Raw genomic sequence first — 19114 nt, 5'->3', positions numbered from 1 at the left:
CTATCTGATAAGTATTTAATGCAAAAATCAAACCCAAACGGGTATACTGGCTCAGGTCTGGTAACACACAGCCCAGTATCCCATTTCTAATGAGGGAAAACAGTGGTTTCTTAAAAAGGGGTTCCCTGCTTCCTTGGGGTTGTGGTTTGTCTGGTTTTTAATACAGTGACAAATCTTTGCTGTTTTCTCTCTGATTTTGGCTCATAGATTTTTTCTTTAGGTGCAGTGGACCTGGTGTGTTGCTCTTCATAGCAGAACTTGCACTTGGATTTTTAAGAGTGTAGACAATGAAACAACTGTTTCCAAATACTTCCACCTTTCTACAGTTAATTTTAAAATCGCTGTTATGTCAGAATACTATTGAATGCTTGTTGTCTTTCGCTTCTATCTAGAAATGTTTCATCATGCTTCATTTTGATGTGGTTTGTTTTCATAATATTTCATCCCTTATTCACTAAAGGAACTAATTTGGGAGTGCTGCACTGGAGGGCAAAGTCCTGAGAAACTGCTTTGAAAACTGTGGTGTCTGTAGTGCCCCAGTGCTGTGTGTGACATGATGATACACGCTGGGTGCAGCAGAGCATGGGACGGGGCTTTCCTTTGGGCAGGTTTCCTGAATCAGCTGTGTGAGACTTCTTGAAGGACTGAGTGGGAGGTGCCAGCTGAAACAGCACAGCCTGCACTCAGAACTGTGGGGCTGCTTCTCCCTCCCCTGAATGCCTGAGTAGCATCCTGTGGTCTTGAAGGCAACTCTTTCTGGCCATCCCATTCTAAATTCTATAGCATATAAAGAATTTGGGAGTCACTTCAAAGGCAAGAAAATGTCAAGCACTTAACTGCTCTTTTTTTGTTACAATACTACATTGATGTGGAAAGCACTCTAAAATGGGACCCTGCCTGAGGAAATGGGTGCTCTTGTCTGCAGTGAGTTTTAAGGCCCTCAGAAGATGTGATGTAGAGCTCCCTAAGTTTATCCAGATCAAAGCATGTCCTTTTCCACCGGAAGGTTCAATGCCAGAACCTGCGTTCCCAGCCCCTGCATGAATCAGACAGCTCAGATCTACTGACTCATTTTATACTACCTGACCCTGAAAGATCTGTGTTTACTCAGCCTCAGGGAGCAGTACAGGGGCAGTTTTTCAACCTTGATTAACTACAGAATGAGACAGAGAGGAAGGGGTGTGTCTATCATAAATATCCAAAGTACTGAAGAAATACTTTTGAGTCGAAGTCTTGAAGGAAGTGAAGGCTCTATATAAGTAGTTGATAGAAAACCTGTTATTTAATGTCCAGCTGAATCAAGGTTTGTTTCACCTTTCACCAGCAGTTTGACAATAGAATTCTTTGTTGCTAATGTTAATTTTGCCAAGATCTGTCTGCAGGGTTGTGGGTGGTCTGCATGCTGGAGAAAAGGAGCTTGTCAGATCTTCAGTGAGGACTGCTTATGGAGCAATTCTGAGATCACTGTCTGAGCCAGAGCCCCCTGCAAGCTTCTACCTGTCCTCCCTAGCATGAAATAGCACCTTGACTAAATTGCCTGCAGTAACAAGCTGAACAATGTGAAGTCAAACCTCAAATACCAAACTGTGGAACATGTATTCTTGAAGCTGGTTATATAAAGAGTGCGTGTCCAGGAAATGCATGCAGCAGTAATGTCTGTTGTGAACCTGGACTTGAGTTTTTGGGGGTTTTTTCCCCTCCAGTGTAATTCTGATGTACAAAACATGGTGAGCTGATTTTTTTTTTTTTTCTTGCTGGCTTTATCAGGGTTTTTTTCCCCCAAGATTCTGCTTCTGAATACAGCTTTTATCTACAAATATATATATATATACTACAGAGATGGAGATTATTTTTTCAAGTAACAAAGAACATTTGGTTTGGTTAATTTTCTTTATTTAAGGCAACAGTTATATTTTTTAAAACTACAAAATTTTCCATTGATAACTTTGAAAATATTATATACCAGCAGCACAAAGTACTTTTCCAAGTGTTCTGTTACTGTACTTTAGGTGGACTGAAGAGCAAACATACTGGGATATGACTTACTGAGCCTGTTGCCTGGTAGCTGCCTGCCTTTTCCCAAGAGTCAAAAGAGGTACAGTAGGAGCTACACAGGTAATTTCTGCTTTTGAAATCTCAGCCAGCATGTTTTCTCTTTATATAGAATCAACTTTTCTAACTTCCAGCAGTGTTTAGAGGCCATTGTATTCTTATGGCCTCTGCAGGACTCTTCTCTGGGTTGTCTCCAGCACAATTTTGGTTTCAAATCTTCAGCGTCTTGCTATTCCTAGCAAGTTATAAAAGTTATAAAAATGTATAAAGAAATTATTTGTTTGTTCCTTTTCCTTAGTGCATGAAAGTGTGCCCCTTGATATTGGAGTCACTTAGTCTTACTTGACCTCTGGACTCTTAACATAGCAACGAGTGCTTTTGTTTATTTGCTATACTCTACCTTGTATTTCTTATCACAGCCCACAGCTCTGCCCACATTCATCACCTTAATTTTAGTGAGAGTCAAGTCATGGAATGCTGACAGTACAGAAAAGGCTGTTATTTCAGAACAGCAGCACTCTCTAAAATATTACTTCATATTAAACAGATTTGTCACAGTGGCTAAAGTCTTCAGAAATACAATAAACATCTGAGATTGCCTTTAGACACAAAAGGCAGTCTGTTTCAAGGCATTCAGGAGGTACAAGAGGTCACTGCAGTGTTCAAGGATCAGGCTGCTTTACTGAAAGCCTGCTTATGTAGAGATTTAGAATATTAGGCTGAGAATCTTGGTTTATATACGAAGGGGTCACTGAAAGTAGAGTGGACTCTTAGGTGCTTTGGAGCTTCTTTGGGAAAATAAATTTTCAGCAAAAAGTTACTGTAAGATTTGTGAGAGTCTCCTTGTAATCATAATATCCTGAATGTTACACTTACAAGTTGTGCTAATCTGTAGAACTGAGAGATGGGTTTGTTAGATGAGAAATTTTAGGTGGTAGTTGTTTAGTCTGAAGTTTTGAGGAAGGCCGTTTTAAAATTCTGCTTCCCCCTCCCATGCAATACCTGATTTGTCATTTTCTAGCTGTTTATTTTGGCCAGCTCGCTTGGTGGTGGTTTTTTGCTTTACTAAATTCAGTGAAATTCTTTCAAGATCCCTTTTAGACATCCCTTTGTTTTACTTCCCCGAGGGCAGGTAAAACATCACAGCCAGCTCGCTGTTTAACTAATATCTCACAGGTAGGGAGGGAGGGAAAAAACCAGGAGAGGGAGAGTGCGTCACATTGGAGGAGGGGAGCAAAGAAAAATGAGCTTTCTTAAACAAATCCTGTGCAGAGGGACAGGCTGCCAGGGCTCAGGCGATTCTCGGCGGGGGCTCTGCTCTGTTCCCTGCCTGCCACGATGGAGGAAGAAGCTGGAGTGCTGAAGGAGGGCTTCCTGGTCAAACGGGTGAGTGCTCTGTTCCCCTCCGGGCGGCTCCGCTCCGACATGAAGCAGCTCCTGAGCAGGGAGCGGGGCGAGCCCGCGGGGCGCTGGGTCGGGGGCTCCTGGGAAAGGGGCTCCTCCAGCCTTGTGCAGGTGCCTCCCGGGGGAGCTGCGTGACCTGCGGCTGTCCCCTACCCGCCCGCAAGCTTCCCTGTGCTGGCATTTCTGCAGAGGAAGGTGAATTAGCCATCGGGATTGATTCCTCAGGTGTTGGAAAGCCAGTACGGCTGCACCTCACACACGTCTGTGCTCAGGGAGCACCCGCGGCAGCAGGGGGGCCACCATGGCAGGATGGAGAGAAGGAGAAGTTTTGGTTGGGTTAGGATAGCTTGTGCCTTCTTCAGTGACGTGTCCGTGCAGAGCTTCCCATTTCATGTAAGAGAATGGAGAAACGACCCCTTTTTTTTGATCCCCTCTTTGAAGGGGATCAAAGCAATGCAAACTTGAAATAACTTATTTTTTCCACTCTCCTCAAGCAGTACTGTTAGAAAATTCTAGCCAAAATGTGATGAAAAGAGCTGAAAGATTTCAACCTTCCCAATACTTCTCCCTGTAGGACCGAGTCAATCATTGCTGGAACACAAGGAGGCGATTTAGCAAGGGGCATTAACTGCTTTTGGTACCAAGAATCTGTCTCAATGATTAATACGGTCCTTGATTTCATAGAAAAAAATGTGATTGAGAGGTTTGTTCAAAGCTTTGCCACGCCTAGGGAAATGCTTTTGTGCAGTACGTGGCAATGTTTCTGGTGCTAACATGAAGGTAATCCTGGTCAGGAGTTTTCCTGGCAGGGCTCCCGGCCAGACACTGGCCAAGTGAAGTTCTGTGTGGAAAAGGGGCTGTTCTCCATCCTGCCTTCTGCAGCAAGGGCAGAGCATCCCAGCTGCCAGTCTCCTCTCTGGGCTGCAGCTGTACTCTGGCTCTTAAGTGGCTGCTGAATTCAAATGGGAAGCCGAGGCACCAAGTGAGTGAGAGGAATAGGCGATTGGCAGCACACAGAACTGTGACTGCCAGTCTGTACAACATCACCCAAATACACAGCTTGGCAGGAAGGAGAGCACAAAGGGGACAACTAAAGCAAACTAAGGGACAAGGGAACCAGGGATCCACAGAGAAAAAAGGAGAAAGGGATGGGATCAGGTAATGAAAACAGGGCTTTCACAAGAAGAGAACAGAAGCAAGGAGATTATCTAAATGCATTATAAATGGCAGAATTATGTACTGTAATGCACTATAAATATAAAGTGAATGTGTGGAATTAGGTAAAGATAAATTTTAAAAGGTAAGGCAACCTCCTGAGAAAAGAGAACATTTTCCAGAAGCAAAGAATAGAGCCATAGCAAAGAACATACAGGAAAAATGGCCAAGTAACTTTACAACAGGTGAAAAAAAAAACAACCTGAGGAACACAAAGGGAAGGAGAGAACAAACCTGAGATAGATAAATTGTATTTAGTATAGACTAGAAAACATTGGATCTACAGTGCCCTGGATTTTAGAGACTTGTTACTCCACCTTTACTTGGAGATTGCTGGGTTTCCCCTTTATTTACAGAGAGCTGATGAGCTTTGATTCATGCCATAACTGGACCTTGCATGTTTCTTTTTTCTAGCCATGCCCACCCTATCCCAGGTGTCAGAGCTTCCTTTACCCCCTGCTTTGCCTGCTGGCTGTAACACTCCATCCCCTGTAGAAACACAAGTCAGCTTCTTGCACAGCCAAGCTGGACCAGACACCATCAGACAGGACTAAGCCTGCCAGTGTCAGCCCTCACTGGCTTTGCTGTCCTTTAACCAGAATAAAGAGAGCTGGGGGCTGTTTACAGAGGGAAAATAGGAGGATTTGTCTGTATTACATAATCCATGAGACATTCAACAGCAGGCTTCATTCAGTCTTTTGTCATCAAAAAGCATGTTTCCTTTACAGGAACCAGTAGCGCAGGGAATGTTTTAGCCCAGGAAGTTGGAGACAGATGGGGTTGAAATGAATTTCTCATTATCAGTAAGGGGAAGATGTGAGGAAAAGCCAATTCACCCAGCAAAGCTCTTGCAAAACCACTTGGCACCTGGAGCCACATCAAAATAAAAAAGACAGCACTCAAGGTCACCAGAGAGGAGGAGCTGGTTGCCAAGAGCCCTCACACATTTTGGATTTAGCCTGTGCTGTCAGCAGACAGGTGTGAACCTACATCAGCTCTTTGGGATAATTCCTGTGAGTTTTTACAAGAAACAATTTGCGCCAGCAAAGTTCTCCAGGCTGAAGAAAGAGCACAGCACTTTTCTATCCCTCTGTGATTTTATGGTGATGGAGCTGTGCTATTTTGTTACTTAAAATGTGTATTTCAGGGAGAACAGGACTCACAATGACTTCTTGTGCTTTTTTTCATACAAGAAGCCAAGAAGAAAATGTGGCTATTTCTCAGTGCTTGTGGTACAATCAGTTATGTGGATTTCTCCCCCTGCAGGGACACGTTGTTCGGAACTGGAAAGTGAGATGGTTCGTTCTGCTCCAGGATAAGCTGCTGTATTACAAAATTGAAGGAGGCAAGAAGGAGCCTTCTCCAAAGGGCAGGATCCTTCTGGATGGCTGCACTATCACTTGTCCATGCCTGGAATATGAGAACAGACCGGTATGACTGAAAAAAATGTATCTCTTCTCTATGTCACTCATTTTCTAACTTTTTCCTATCTTTTCCTCTCCTCCTGGCTTCCACTACTTCAACCATACCACTGGGGTGCTTCCAGAATTAGGCCCAGCCAAAAGCAAGCTGCCACTAGCAGTGTAACCAGGACAAGCACTGAACTCCCTCAGTGTGTGCCCAAATGTGAGTCAGCTATTAACAAAAACACAACCCCAACCACTTCTCCTGTACATATAGCGAGGAGAAAAAAATGTAAGTGCATCAGCCCAACAGTGTGTGGAGAGAGGACATGAACACCCCTAGAGAACCTGAGGAGGGTGGGGAAAAAAGGGAATACCACCTGTGGTAGTTGCCTTAAAGCCTGGGTATCCATGGGGTGCTCCCAGGCAGCCAGATCAGACTCCTTTTTCCTTCAGCAATGGGATATTGCTGCTGTAGAAAGTTTTCAGCAAGAAGACTCTGGAAGAAAATGTTCCTCCTGTGTTTTTCTGCTCTCCTATAGGTAGCAGCAATGCATATTTCCTCTGTGTGGGATATCTGTGTGGTCTGCTCTCTTCTCCAGGAGCTCCATCCATGTAAACCATGTCTATAACTGAAAACCCAGGGATTTGAGGGGGATAGAAGAGCCAAAAACCCACAAAAAAACCCCAAAACAAAACAAAAAACCCTCACCAAACAGAAAACTCCCACAAACAACAAACAAACAACAACAAAAATCCCACCAAAAACAGCCCAGATTTGTGCCCACCATCCTTCTGAACAAGAGTTGCTCTGAACTGCTCAGGTGGGATGCACTGTCAGACTTACTTGTGTCACTCGGGCAAATGCTAAAAAAAGAAAATTGCAAGAGGAGCAAAATAGCTAAATGATGATATTGCTTTGTCCTTCTTTCTCCACAGCTACTCATCAAACTAAAGACAAAAACCAATACAGACTATTTCCTTGAATGTTGCTCCAGGGAGGAACGTGACTCTTGGGCTCTGGACATCACTGGAGCTATTCATGCTGGTCATCCAGTACAGGTACAAGAACTTCACAGAATGAAGAACTCTTTCAAACTGCTAGAAAATATCAGCCTCCAGTAAGTGTATATGATTTCTCCTTCTGTTGTTGCTGTGGTTTGCAAAGTGCCTGAGTTGATGGATGGGGAGGGCCAAGGGAAGCTCCTTTCTGCACAGATCTGCTCCTGTGTGGCCATGAACCCCTGAACTGGCTGCCCTAGGTTTGCACAGGGAATGTGCTTTTTCCTGGCCATCATCTTTTGGGAGTATGTGGGTTCTGCACAGGCGCCTCACTGCTGGCTTAAAGACCTTCCTGGTCAGCAGCAAATGTTCTCCCTGGGGAGATGTATTACCTCAAAGGATGTAACATCAGGGAAGCACCACGTGGTGCTTTGTGCCCTGCTGAGTTTTCAAAGCTGGTCTCTGGAATCCAGACTAGGACTTTAGAGTGCCTCATCTTAAACAAGAGAACACTTAAACAAATGGACACTGATTAAGAAACAGAAGTCTTACGTTAATTTGATTTGTGTTGAACAGGTAAATTGGGCTGACTATGGATCAGTTTGCAGTGCTCTGAATTGAAAGATACTTTGTGAGGCATCTTGTTTAGTGCTGCCATTGGGAGAATAAAGTTTCCCTGGAATGTACTTAGGACAGTGCTTCTGGGGGAGTACCTAGAATACCTCCCATCTTTATGTGGGCAATCATGAGGACACCCCTGGCACTGACAGAAAGTATACAGCTATTTCTGCCTGTCTTTTTCACCTGCTGATGTTGTGCTGTGCTCTCATTTGCAGCAATATAGTGGAGAGAATGTATGACAGCAGCACTGGAATTAAGCTGACCCGCAATTTGGATCAAGGCAACAGATACAAAGAGACCTTCACAGGTACATCTGGCAGGCAAAGACCCACCTCAGTACATATCAGAGCCACCTCACATCTGATATGCCACATTGCAGGGACAAGGGAGCTACTGCACTGCCTTCATAGTGGGATAAGCTCTGGCCCAGTGGAACCTGGCAGTGCAGCCAAGCTCTCCAACACCTTTCTCTCTTGCTCTTTGGATGTATGGAAGCATACTTAGAACCCCAGACTTTTGGTCAACTTTGCATTTCTCTGACAATCTTTGGGATGGTGCCAAAATGTTTCTGCAAGTGAAAGCCTGTGTGGCAGGAGACCATCTGCCTACCCTCAGAAGAGCACACTGTCTTGGTATGAGAGCTGCCTTTCTTCCTGCAGGTTCTGCCCTGGTGGACTGGCTCATCTCCAACAGCTTTGCTGTGTCACGATTCGAGGCCGTCACCTTGGCATCCATGCTGATGGATGAGAACTTCCTCAGGCCCGTGGGAGTCCGCAGCACCGAGGCCACACGCTCCAGTGACCCCTCTGAGAAGTTCCTCGACGACTCCACCGCTCTGTACATGTTTGTGAGTGATGCAGCTCCCACACAGGCACCTCCTCTCCCTCGTCACACACTTGGTTTGGTGCTCCAAAGGCAAATGTGCAGGATCAAAAAGGAAATCTGCAGAAGGAGCAGCTCTAGTCTTTTAGTAGTACTAACACTGGCACTTTTGCTGGAGCCAAATAGCTACGTGGATATGGAGGGATCTACAAATTACATAATTGGGCATTAAAAGAGGTGTGTCCCTGGAGTGCAGCGCTGTGTCTACAGGCATTGCAGGCAGTGCTGTAGTTGTGCTACAGCTCAAGGCCACAGCACTTATACCCAACATGTACAGATGTACAACTGTAATTTGTTGCCTGTGGATCTTGGTCCTACAAGGCTGAGCAGCAGAGCTATGGAAGAGAATTTACTCAGGAAATATAAGCTGAAAATAGCTAAGGAAAATAAAATGCAGAACTTTCTACTTAAAAGTCTGTTTAAATGAAAAACAACAGTGGAACTGTCTTTTCCCTATTTGCAGGCTGAGAGCAGTAAGAAAAATACTAGTTCCAAGGAAGAGGTCCATTTCAACATCTCTGAATTAAGTGGCACAATTGTGAAGCAAGGATTCTTAGTGAAACAGGTAAGCATAGTCTTGGAACCTGCCCCAGAACATAAGGAACAGTACAGCTCTTAGGGTTTCTTAGAGAGTAAATGTGACTTGTACAATGATGGCTGGACAGATGTGCTCAGCAGAACTAATGTGCCTGTCAGTACTTGAGATCTTGCAGTTAAGAGTATCCAGTTATAAAGGAGTGAACTATGGAACTTGCTCAGGCAGGATTAATTGGATATTCTGTCCATATTGAGCATATACTGAAAGGTACAAAACAGCATCATAACCAGAAGTACCACACTAACTCCAAATCCTACCAGAGGTGTTACATCCACTTCCAAGCAGAGCCACCAGTGCTTTGGTTTAACCTATCCCATCCAGGTGGTGTCAACAGTGAGGATGTGTTGCTGGCCACAGACAAATTTCAAAGCTGAGTAGCTTGACCTTTGTATGAAGTGGACATTTACCTGTGGGCAGTCATCATGTACACATGGGTGCTTTGGTGGTGGTGAAACATGTTTTTGGGCACAAGTACCTGCTGATAATAACTGTTTCCAAGATCTGACCCTTGGTCTGCAAAATGTAGTTTCCAACACTTGCTATGAACAAGATGAGGGTAAATCACTCTTTCAAAGCATAACACAGCCACAGGCAGAAGGAATCCTACCTGCACTGCATGGCCTCACTTTTACTCTGAAGCCTTGTACCCAGAGCCCCACCCTTAGTGTTGTGCAAACTGGATGACCAGCTGCTTCCCAAGCCAACCCTCCCTCCTTCAGCTGCCAGGGCTCCATGAGGGTTGGCAGGGTGCTGCAGGATCCCCACAGGCTGGCAGGGCAGTCTCCAGCAGCACAGGACATGAGAGCTGCCCAGGAGCCCCTGCCCATGGGCGGCAGCAGCCAGGGACAGCCCCCAGCAGCCCCAGCCCCGGGCTGGCCCTGATCCCAGCGCCAAACTTCCAGGAGAGGGGATGCTCCCAGGGCCTGGCACAGGCCTGGCAGCAGCGACAGGGCTGTGGTGAAAGAGTAAAGAGCTGCAAAAGGACCTTGAACAACCCCTTTGGGTCACACAGCATGGGGTCTTAATCTGAAACCCATATTTAATCTGAAATGAAAAGCAGGAATGAGGGATATAACCATTTGTTCCTGTCACTCTGCTTTCTTAGTTCTCAGCACAGGGAAGGAAGAGATAAAGGAATTGTCAATATATGAAGAAGAACGATAAGCAGAAGATCATGGGAATTACCAAGATGTTAGGAAATATTTTTCTCTGTTGGGTCCAAACCCTCTTGTTTTGGTATTTATGTCTCCCCTTCAGCTTGCAGGAAAATGGTCATTTCACAAGGTAGTAATTTTAATTCTTCCATTTTGCAGGGGCACAAGAGGAAAAACTGGAAGGTGAGAAAATTTGTTTTGAGAGCTGATCCTGCTTTCTTGCACTACTATGATCCCACCAAGGTACGTGAGTGGGAAGTTACCATCCCCAGAAATCCTTTTAGAAACATTTTAGTGAAGACACAGTTACACTGTAAATGTTTCTGTCACTCTGGGTTCCTCTATCCGTTTCCAGGAATTAGATTTCTCTGGCCTCACCCTAGGAGGTTGTCCTTTCAGGATTTTGTAGCCCTGCATTTTCTGTCCTTTTTCCCAGTGAGATTCCTTTTCCTTAGCTGGGCAGCAGCTCCCTGTTCTTGGGATTGCTCTCTTGCTGCACCCTCGCACTCTGGGACCATGGTCCTGCAGGCTTTCTTCCTGGGTTGTGATCTTTCTGGGCTGAAATCCTACTGTTTGAGGATCATACTGGTGCTGAGATTTTTTACAACCTTATTCCAGCACTGAATAGGGTCTTCTTAATGCCATAGTATGTATAGAATTTCTACTACTCATTTTTAAACTTTCTCATGAAAAGTAGAATTTATGTTCATGAATGTAATAATCAATGTGAGCAACTCAGATAATTGGGGTTCCACAAAGCCAAACAGGATTGCAAGAAGAACATGTACAGAAATGCTTTATGTGACTTTTAAAGCAAATAGAAATGACATATCAGTGAAAAGAGTTTATGGAGCCAGTTCATTTTTTGTTTCCTGTTCCTACATGGGTTTTGGGGATTTTTTTCACTGCAAATTGTCCTTGTAAGGCTATAAGCTGAAACTGCAGAGCCTGCAGGCAAGAAACAAGAGTGACAGCCAACTAGGGAAAAGAACCAGATTTTCCCCATACAGTCTCAGTGCAAAGCAGCAAGCTAAATACTTACAGAAATATATATAATTCAGTATGTTGTTATTGATAAAACCATACGTACATTTGAAGTGTGATTGCCTACATTTGTGCTTTTAATGGATGTACACCATGCCCAGCTGCATTAGAGAAACATCTGGGACTGAAAAAATATACCAATGCCTTTAACTACATGTTTTAATTGATTTCTCTTGTGACATAGATGTTTCATGCCTGGAAAAACCAAACTGCTATTATGTCTCCAACTTCATAAAAGTGATGCATGTGCTCTGGGAAATGATGATGTTTTCCAGCTATGCCTTGTTTCCTTTTTCTTTGCAGGAAGATAACAAGCCAGTAGGTGGATTCTCTCTTCGTGGCTGTCTTGTCTCAGCTCTGGAGGACAATGGAGTCCCAGCAGGTGAGCACAAGCCTCTGAACTGTCACACATTTATATGTATGCTGTAGCAACACAGTCTTTGGGTATGGGTTTGTATATGTGGCTGCTCATATGCACAGGTGGGCTGACTTTCCATTTCCCTTTCAAGCAAGGGAAGAGGCATGTCACAAGTCCCTGTACTGCTGGGTTGTCCACAGCAAAGGGGACTTTTTTTTTAGTGTCATTTCTACGTATCTTGGATGTTCTCTTTATATGGGCTTTTCTTAGTCATATGACCTCTGAGACAGTCCTAAGACTGATTAATATTCCAGAGTTAAGAGACAAAGAGAAACCACTTTCTTTTTGGATGTTAACTCGAAGTCTTGAGGCATCTTCTGATGCCATCCATTTCTGTGTCCTCTCAACATACTCTATTACCTTTTCCTTTCTGACCTGCTAGAACCCAAATGTAGGGGAGACATAAAGACAGCAATAAAAAAACCAGTTCTGCTGGAGTGTAGGCTTAGCTCAGGCATTTGTCCAGAGCCTCAGCCTCATAGATAAGTGTTTCTGCTATTAAAGCAATTTATTTTATGACAGTAAGCACAATGTGTAGATATCAAGGACAGAACATCTTTCTAAAGAGAAGGTCTGAAAAAGCTTTGGTCTAGGGGGCAGGGGCACATGATGAACAATAGAGCTCCTTGCTAAAAGGAACCCAGCTATGGGCAGGAGAAAATCTAATCTACCATGCAAAATGGTAGGGGTTCATTATTCATTCAGTGTATAACTCAAGTAATAGTCTCCACCTAAACAGAGACTATTTTAGATATGTTGTAGAGTGCACAGTAGTTCATACAATCTGTGGCAAGATTTTCTATACTACATTTTCATAGAATCACAGAATCAACAAATGTTTGGGTTAGAAGGGGCCCCGAAGATCATTTAGTTTCAATCTCCCTGCCAGAGACAGGGTCAACTTCGACTTAACCTGTTTGTTCAAAGCCCTATCCAACCTGGCCTTGAACAATTCCAGGGATTTTGAAGAGGGACATCAAAGACACAAAAGCTTTAGATGTCTTATCCATAATAAAAAAGGAAAGATTTGATTCCCTAATTTATGAAATTCAAATTCTTACGAAGCTTCATATCTGCCAGAAAGATTTTCTCTGTGCACCCTCCTGACATGTTGGGTTTTTTTTCTCTGCAGGAGTGAAAGGCAATGTGCAAGGCAACCTTTTCAAAATCATCACCAAAAATGACATTCATTATTACATCCAGGCCAGCTCCAAGGCAGAGCGAGTGCAGTGGATTGAGGCAATCAAGCCGCTGACATGAGCAATGTGGACTCCATGCCAAATGACAAACCACATTTGTGACCAACTTCCTGCTCATGTTGTCCAGGAGTGTTGTTTTTCCCTTGATAGCCAATGTTCATTATTTGAATCACCATAACGCCTACCAGGTCCTAGGAGACCATGCAGACCAAATCATGTAGATCCAGAATTTCCTCCCCTTGAATTTACCATCTAAGCAAGAGACCAAAACAGGTGGACACAGACAAATGGGGCTTTACGAAGAAATGTCAAGATATTCCAAGATGGAAGAAAAGGATCTTTTGTGCAAGTATTCAGTCTACGTCTGACAGATCCAGGTTGTGCTTTATCTTAAAGCAGAATTGTCTTGCTCCTTCCCCCTTTATAAAGGGGCTCATAAACTTAGTTAAGACTGAAACATCCAAGTCATGAAAGGTGCTGGTGGCTGAGGCTGCCTTTCTCGGCATACCACACGAATCTTGTGCTAAGTCACAGCCCAGCTGCCAGGATAATATGCATTGCAAAACAAACAAGGGGTCTGTCTGTCTGTCCATCCATCTGCTCTACTATTTAGTTCTCTGTTAGACTGGAAAAGAACAAAAGATCCTGCTCCTCACCCATATAGATTACTCTTATGCTGGCAAGGTCCCACATCAGAATAGGATCCTGAGTATCAAAGCAGACCAGTGGAAGTTCCAGACAATTTCTGGTGCTGAATATATTGGAAGAAATTCCTCATCCATAAAACCAAGACTTTTCCTTCTGATAAATACCGTAAGTCCATTTATGTTGGGGCACCATTTGGACAGAGAACTATAGTAGCAGTCCTCACTATTGCTTTTTCTATCTTAAGTCATTATTTTTTCCATTATTTGTCTACTAAACTTGTCTTTGGTGTAATTAAATATTAAAAAAACAAACAAACAAACAAAAAAACCCCATGCATTTGAATATCCTGTGCTTTTTAGAGATGTGTTTTTTTCTCAGAGGTCAGTTTGAGTATATGAAAAATAATGGTTTAATACACTATAATTTTAGATTTGTATATAAACTGAGACACTAGAAGGTAAAGTGGAATGTAGGAAATTCTTCAAACACCCAATCAGCCTGCTGATACACTATTTCCATAAAGTTTGTTTTATCTGAGTACCTGTATCTGACAGCCAGATTTTGCAGAGCATTCAAAAAGGCAGCATGCTCAATATCTTCCCTGAAGTCATAGAGGAATTTGATAATCCTCTATCCACAGATTCGTTTCTGTACAGATGTTTTGTTCTCTGAATTGTGTACAACTAAAAAGAAGTCCCTTCATCACCAAAGGCAGAATATGATACATGCTTGCTATTTATTAGAATAGCCATGCATTTAGGATTTTCCTCAAAAGCCACAGCAATGAAATAACATTGCATGCATTCAAATATTTAAGAAAGCTCATAAAGAAATTTTCCAGCAAAGGTGCAGCTTTAATCATATGCAAGAACAAGAATGGGCAGTGCAGTTTCAGCTGCAGATACCATTTCCTAGGGCTGGTCCAGAGAAGACTGTGAAATCCACAGCTGTCAAAACCTTTCAATTCTGGAAAAGCTGCCTGGAAGAGACAGGGTAAGGCAGGTAAGGCATTTATTGCTCTCTGCTGGAAGGCACAGATGTTTTTGTGCTGACTGAGCAGAGCTTCCAAGAAAAGCAATTCCCTCCTGATAACGTGAGCCTTGCTGGGGCCCATCAGACTCCCTAATTCATTTATAAGAAAATCTCCTCTTTTCTCAGACCCACCACCTGCATAATGCCCAGTTCTAGTCACAACAGCCACCCACCACAGAGGACTGAGCTCTGCCTCCTGGCATGCCTGAGGGAGTAAGGAGCCATAAGGATGTGAGATATTGCATAACATCATAAATCTTGCAGTTTGGGAGTGTTTCAGCCAGAAGTGTTTCTCAGCAAAGGCTTTGAGATTTATTCAGACCAGATATAGCTCTGCAATTGCTGTGAGTATGTATGGGGGGAAAAAAGTGTGTATCTCAAACACATCAGCGAATTAAAAAGATACAGTTCCCACTCCCCAGAATCAGCCAGGGGAAAAAGATAAAACATGTCTGAGGCAAGAGAAAGTACATCTTCCTCTGTCCTCTGGTGATATCCTGGTCTCCTTTTTTCAAGCCACTTTGGTAAGCTTGATGTCCCCTGAGATCCGCAAAGCTTTCACCAAGTTCAGAGGCTGAACGCGGTGAGTGAAGTCGCAGAGCTGCCGTCCATCCAGCAAGACTCGTATTTGCTGGTGTTCACATAAGAGCTCCATCTGCAGTGGAAAGGGACAGGGAAGGGTGTTAGAGATCAGCAGCAGGGCTGATTTCAACAGCATGGACTTAGAACTAAATGTTATGGATAGCAAAGCACAAAGTCTACCAGTTCTTCTGAAATGCCTCTGATAAATAACCTACCCTCTCCTAAGATGATACTGCAGAGCTCCAGTGAATACTCCAACTGCGATTAGAGAAAGGGATGCCTCTTTCCCATCAGGGCTTGAACTGTTGCTGTCTGTGCCACACTAGACTAGTTAACCTGGCAATGTCAGTGGCTGGCTGTTTGCGGCCATATACACAGCCTTCAGCTTTTCTCCCCTCCTTTTCTCTACCTATTCATAGTACCTGAAAATTACCTTGAACGTGTCGCCTGCTGTAAATGGAAAGTAGGGAATAGTCTTCTCTTCTCTTCCCCATTTCCCAGCAATTCGTGCATTTCGAGTGATGGATTTCTCACTGAAGTTAACTGTGAATAACAGCCCAACATCTTTGTTGGCATCCACTGGATCACAGAGCAGGGTTACTGAAAAGCTGAAAAAAGATCTGTTAAATGACTGGAACTTTCAGAAATATGAAAGGACATGGTGAACATGGCAGATGCTTATAGAGACTAGAGACAGCTGTTGTTTCCACGTCAGACTGAAACACAGGACTTCTACAGGCTTAGAAGCTGGAGAAAGGGATGAGACCCAGCTGGTCTTTGTTTCCTGCCCCAGTATCCAGTAGAATGCTAGTGATTTCTGATGTTGCTTTCCCTCTGTCTTGACTGAAATCAAACCCTTCAACATGTACTCATTTGTGTTCTAAAAGAGGTTATGGCATACTCTTCACCAGTGGAAGCAGTGGAGCTGATAGCTGTAGATGCCAAAACAGTGTAATGACGAGCAGAGTTGCTGTTATCCAGCTAAAAGACAGCAATGAACCTCCACCTCCTGTGCTTAAACTGGTTTTTAAATGGTGTTGATTTCAACCCCCCACAGACAACCAAGATTCAGGTTGAGAATTGCACCTCTTTCTGAAGGAGAAATGCAACTTTTGTGTTCCCTTCAGTTCACATTAGACAAGGGGAAGGAGTAGAAAATCTTGTCAGGGCAGTCAGAAAGGCCAAACAGTGAACTCCTCCCTGACCTTGTAATCTTAGTCTGAATGCAGGAAAGTTAAATAAGGCCATAAATTGTTAATTTGTTTGATTTTCTTCCTTCAAAGAGCACATACCTCCAAGAAAGTGTCTGAATTTAGAAGACAGGTAGGAGCATGTGTATCAGGGTGAAGCCCCCAGCAGTCCCTTCACCTACCTCTTGGGTTTGGCGTGTACCATGCCTATGACTGTGAGCTTCATGGTTGGTCTCAGGCCACCTTTAATCTCACCAACATACTGCTCCACCTGCAGGGAACAGTGAAAATGGCTTCAGTGGGTCATGCTTTGGGTAAACCAGCTTTAACAGCTGCTTTGATCACCTGATATAACTTGGGTTTATTTTTATATGTACAAAAGAACTCAAAAGTATTTCCATCTCAAAGTACTTCTTGCACTCTGATGACACAATAAATCTGGTAACAGCATTCCAGTTGCTCAGCAGATGAGAAGCTTTGTGGCAGCATGATGTGTGGTGCAGACTTTGCCTGAACCTCCTCTGTCCTGCCACCTCAAATTTGCTACCAGATTTTGGTGGGCTGACTTGGCTCCATTAGGCTTTACACCAGGCCAGGCAGGCTCTGCCCCCCACTGTAAAAGCAGCGTAGATTCTGCCCTGCCACTGCATGTTGACCACATCCTCACAGGCAATCCCAGTCCTTTTGTGGCAGTCACTTTGAAAAGTCACACTTTTTCACAGGCAAAAAAAGGCTTCTGGGTGGATCTGCTTTTGTCCTGTTCACAGAGACCTGTAGTTGCAAGCTGCACCCAAAGATCTGAGCTACATTTGCTTTTCCCAAGCAATTCTCTAACAGCTTTGATGGTCAGTAGAGGAATTAATACAGGCCATAGCTGACATGGAAATATTAAAGAGGGAGACCTTGGAAACAATTGCTAAGGATGTTTTGAGGCTTCATTTTCAGAAATGGCTTTAAAATGCAAATGACAGAATACTACAGGGCAGCTTGTAATCACTCCCCATGCAGATTCACTTAGAAAGAAGCTGCTGTAAAACACTAAATGTTATTAGCAGCTTGCGTAACACTGATAATATTCCAAGGCAAGGCACAACAGACCCTGTTTGAGATAAAAAGAGCTTTATCGTTCCAGTGTTCCAAGGTAAAAATTCAGGCAGTTTTGCTAGAAGACCTGCACAATATATGCATACAAATTCAAGATAAAAAATTGTTTTTCCTGTACCTCGTTTCCTAATTTTATTATTCTAGTTATGTCTTCTGCTAAGATGACCTTGTACAATTTATTTTCCCACTTAGATATTCCCATCCAGCTACCTTTAGAGCTTCACAGATATATAATAAACCTTTAATTCCTAAGAAGGTCAATATTGGAAGAATAATTTTAAAATTTACCTTCATAAATGACAGCAGTACTAATTGTTAATGATGTAAATTTACTCTTGCAGGATTGTACAGGTGACTCCAGCAAGTATGTTTTGAACTTTGTAACAAAAGAAATGCATCAAGCACTTGACAGGTCTTACATAAGGAAACTGCTTGTCAAGTAAAGAATCTGACTGTAGGGAGATACTTTAAACTGGATAAAGCAATTAGAAAGCAGGTAATAAGCATCAAAGATCTCAGGATAAATGAAGTTCATGCTCATAAAGGTCTCATGTCCCACTAAAGCTTCTTCCTTGCCTGGAGACAAGATACAAAATACTACCCCAAACTGAAAGTGCACATAGCAAAATTGTTTGTGCGGAGGTGCACCATAGTAAGTACCATCACTAAAGGCACAGGGTATCAGAACTGAACAGAACAGATGACAGCCACATGGTCTCAAGAGTTACAGCTCATCCAGCGTGGCTGGAGAAAATTCGGAGGCGTGACTGCCCACACACCATTTCTGTGTGGACACCTAGTTAACTGTACAGGTGAGAAACTCTCGGGAAGATGTAGGAAGCAATGGTAGAAACTCCTGCAAGCTTCTTGCAGAGTTTGTGGGTGGGTCCCAGCGAATGCACATGGGCACAGCTCCCATCCCGTATTTTCCATTCAGGAGCCCTGGGGACTGACTTGGTCACTTACTTTGGCACACCTCTCCTCTGTCATCACCGCTCTCCCTCCTACACTTGCCTCGCCGCTGCAGTCCCCGGCGGAGTTTTTGTTTTGCGTGTCAGGACAAAAGCAAACAAAAAGCCCGGAATAAAGGGAGGATGTTGAGGGGGGTCTTATCTCTGCCAAACACTGCCTGGACGCCACCCAGCCCAGCAGCTGAGTCACTCCCGCTGCGGCCGGTCCCGTGAGGGGCAGGCTCGCAAATGGCGCGGCGCGAGGCCAGGGGGACGCCCGGGGAGCGGCACCGGGAGCTGCGCCTGCACATCTCATACGAGTGGCGAACATTCCGGGTCAGGGGTCACAACCTACCCGTTAGATACTCTGTTCTACATATGCATACTTGTATATGTAATACATTCAAACCCCAGTTCATTTATTTATTGATACCGACACTCTGCTCTCTCAAATGCATAACTACATATATATATATACATATATATGTCGTTATATACAATTTACAGCCTTATACATACACCTACATGTAGGTCTGTATACCCCATGTATATACCTATATATACTGTATACAGTGTAGATGCGCACATATATATTTGTAGAGGGGTGTGTGTATAT

The 19114-nt window shown here is 43.7% G+C and overlaps 2 protein-coding genes across 2 annotated transcripts; one reads left to right on the top strand and one right to left on the bottom strand.

Annotated features, from left to right (window-relative positions):
* The first annotated feature begins 905 nt into the window (after positions 1-905).
* On the top strand, positions 906-13939 carry PLEK2 (pleckstrin 2). Its single transcript, XM_054275372.1, has 10 exons — positions 906-924; positions 2066-2115; positions 5938-6102; positions 7014-7195; positions 7913-8004; positions 8357-8544; positions 9043-9144; positions 10491-10574; positions 11679-11757; positions 12926-13939. Exons 1-10 carry the CDS (start codon positions 906-908, stop codon positions 13051-13053), a joined length of 1089 nt encoding a protein of 362 aa, XP_054131347.1. The 3' UTR covers positions 13054-13939.
* A 1244-nt stretch (positions 13940-15183) lies between these two features.
* Positions 15184-18587, bottom strand: LOC128936969 (galectin-related protein A-like). Its single transcript, XM_054276282.1, has 4 exons — positions 18515-18587; positions 16627-16715; positions 15688-15862; positions 15184-15327 (listed from the first exon to the last, which is right to left on the bottom strand). The coding sequence occupies exons 1-4, from the start codon at positions 18536-18538 to the stop codon at positions 15184-15186; spliced, it is 432 nt and encodes a 143-aa protein (XP_054132257.1). The 5' UTR covers positions 18539-18587.
* Between the last annotated feature and the right edge of the window lie 527 nt (positions 18588-19114).

Source organism: Melozone crissalis, unplaced genomic scaffold (assembly GCF_028551555.1).
Source record: "Melozone crissalis strain CALT ecotype California unplaced genomic scaffold, PUWL_Pcris_2 ptg000018l_1, whole genome shotgun sequence".
Classification (NCBI taxonomy): domain Eukaryota; kingdom Metazoa; phylum Chordata; class Aves; order Passeriformes; family Passerellidae; genus Melozone; species Melozone crissalis.
Note: the sequence above shows the minus strand (reverse complement) of the source record. Positions and strands in the feature narration are given on the sequence as shown.

Bases quoted from the DNA above. Each gene is read 5' to 3' on its own strand.
- PLEK2 (XM_054275372.1), top strand. The intron at 7,196-7,912 runs GTAAGTGTATAT...TCTCATTTGCAG, and splicing joins CTAGAAAATATCAGCCTCCA to CAATATAGTGGAGAGAATGT. The intron at 8,545-9,042 runs GTGAGTGATGCA...CCCTATTTGCAG, and splicing joins CCACCGCTCTGTACATGTTT to GCTGAGAGCAGTAAGAAAAA.
- LOC128936969 (XM_054276282.1), bottom strand. From the start codon at position 18,538: ATGACAGAGGAGAGGTGTGCCAAA. The intron at 16,716-18,514 runs GTAAGTGACCAA...TGTTCCCTGCAG, and splicing joins CAGAGGAGAGGTGTGCCAAA to GTGGAGCAGTATGTTGGTGA. The intron at 15,863-16,626 runs GTAGGTGAAGGG...ATCTTTTTTCAG, and splicing joins GTACACGCCAAACCCAAGAG to CTTTTCAGTAACCCTGCTCT.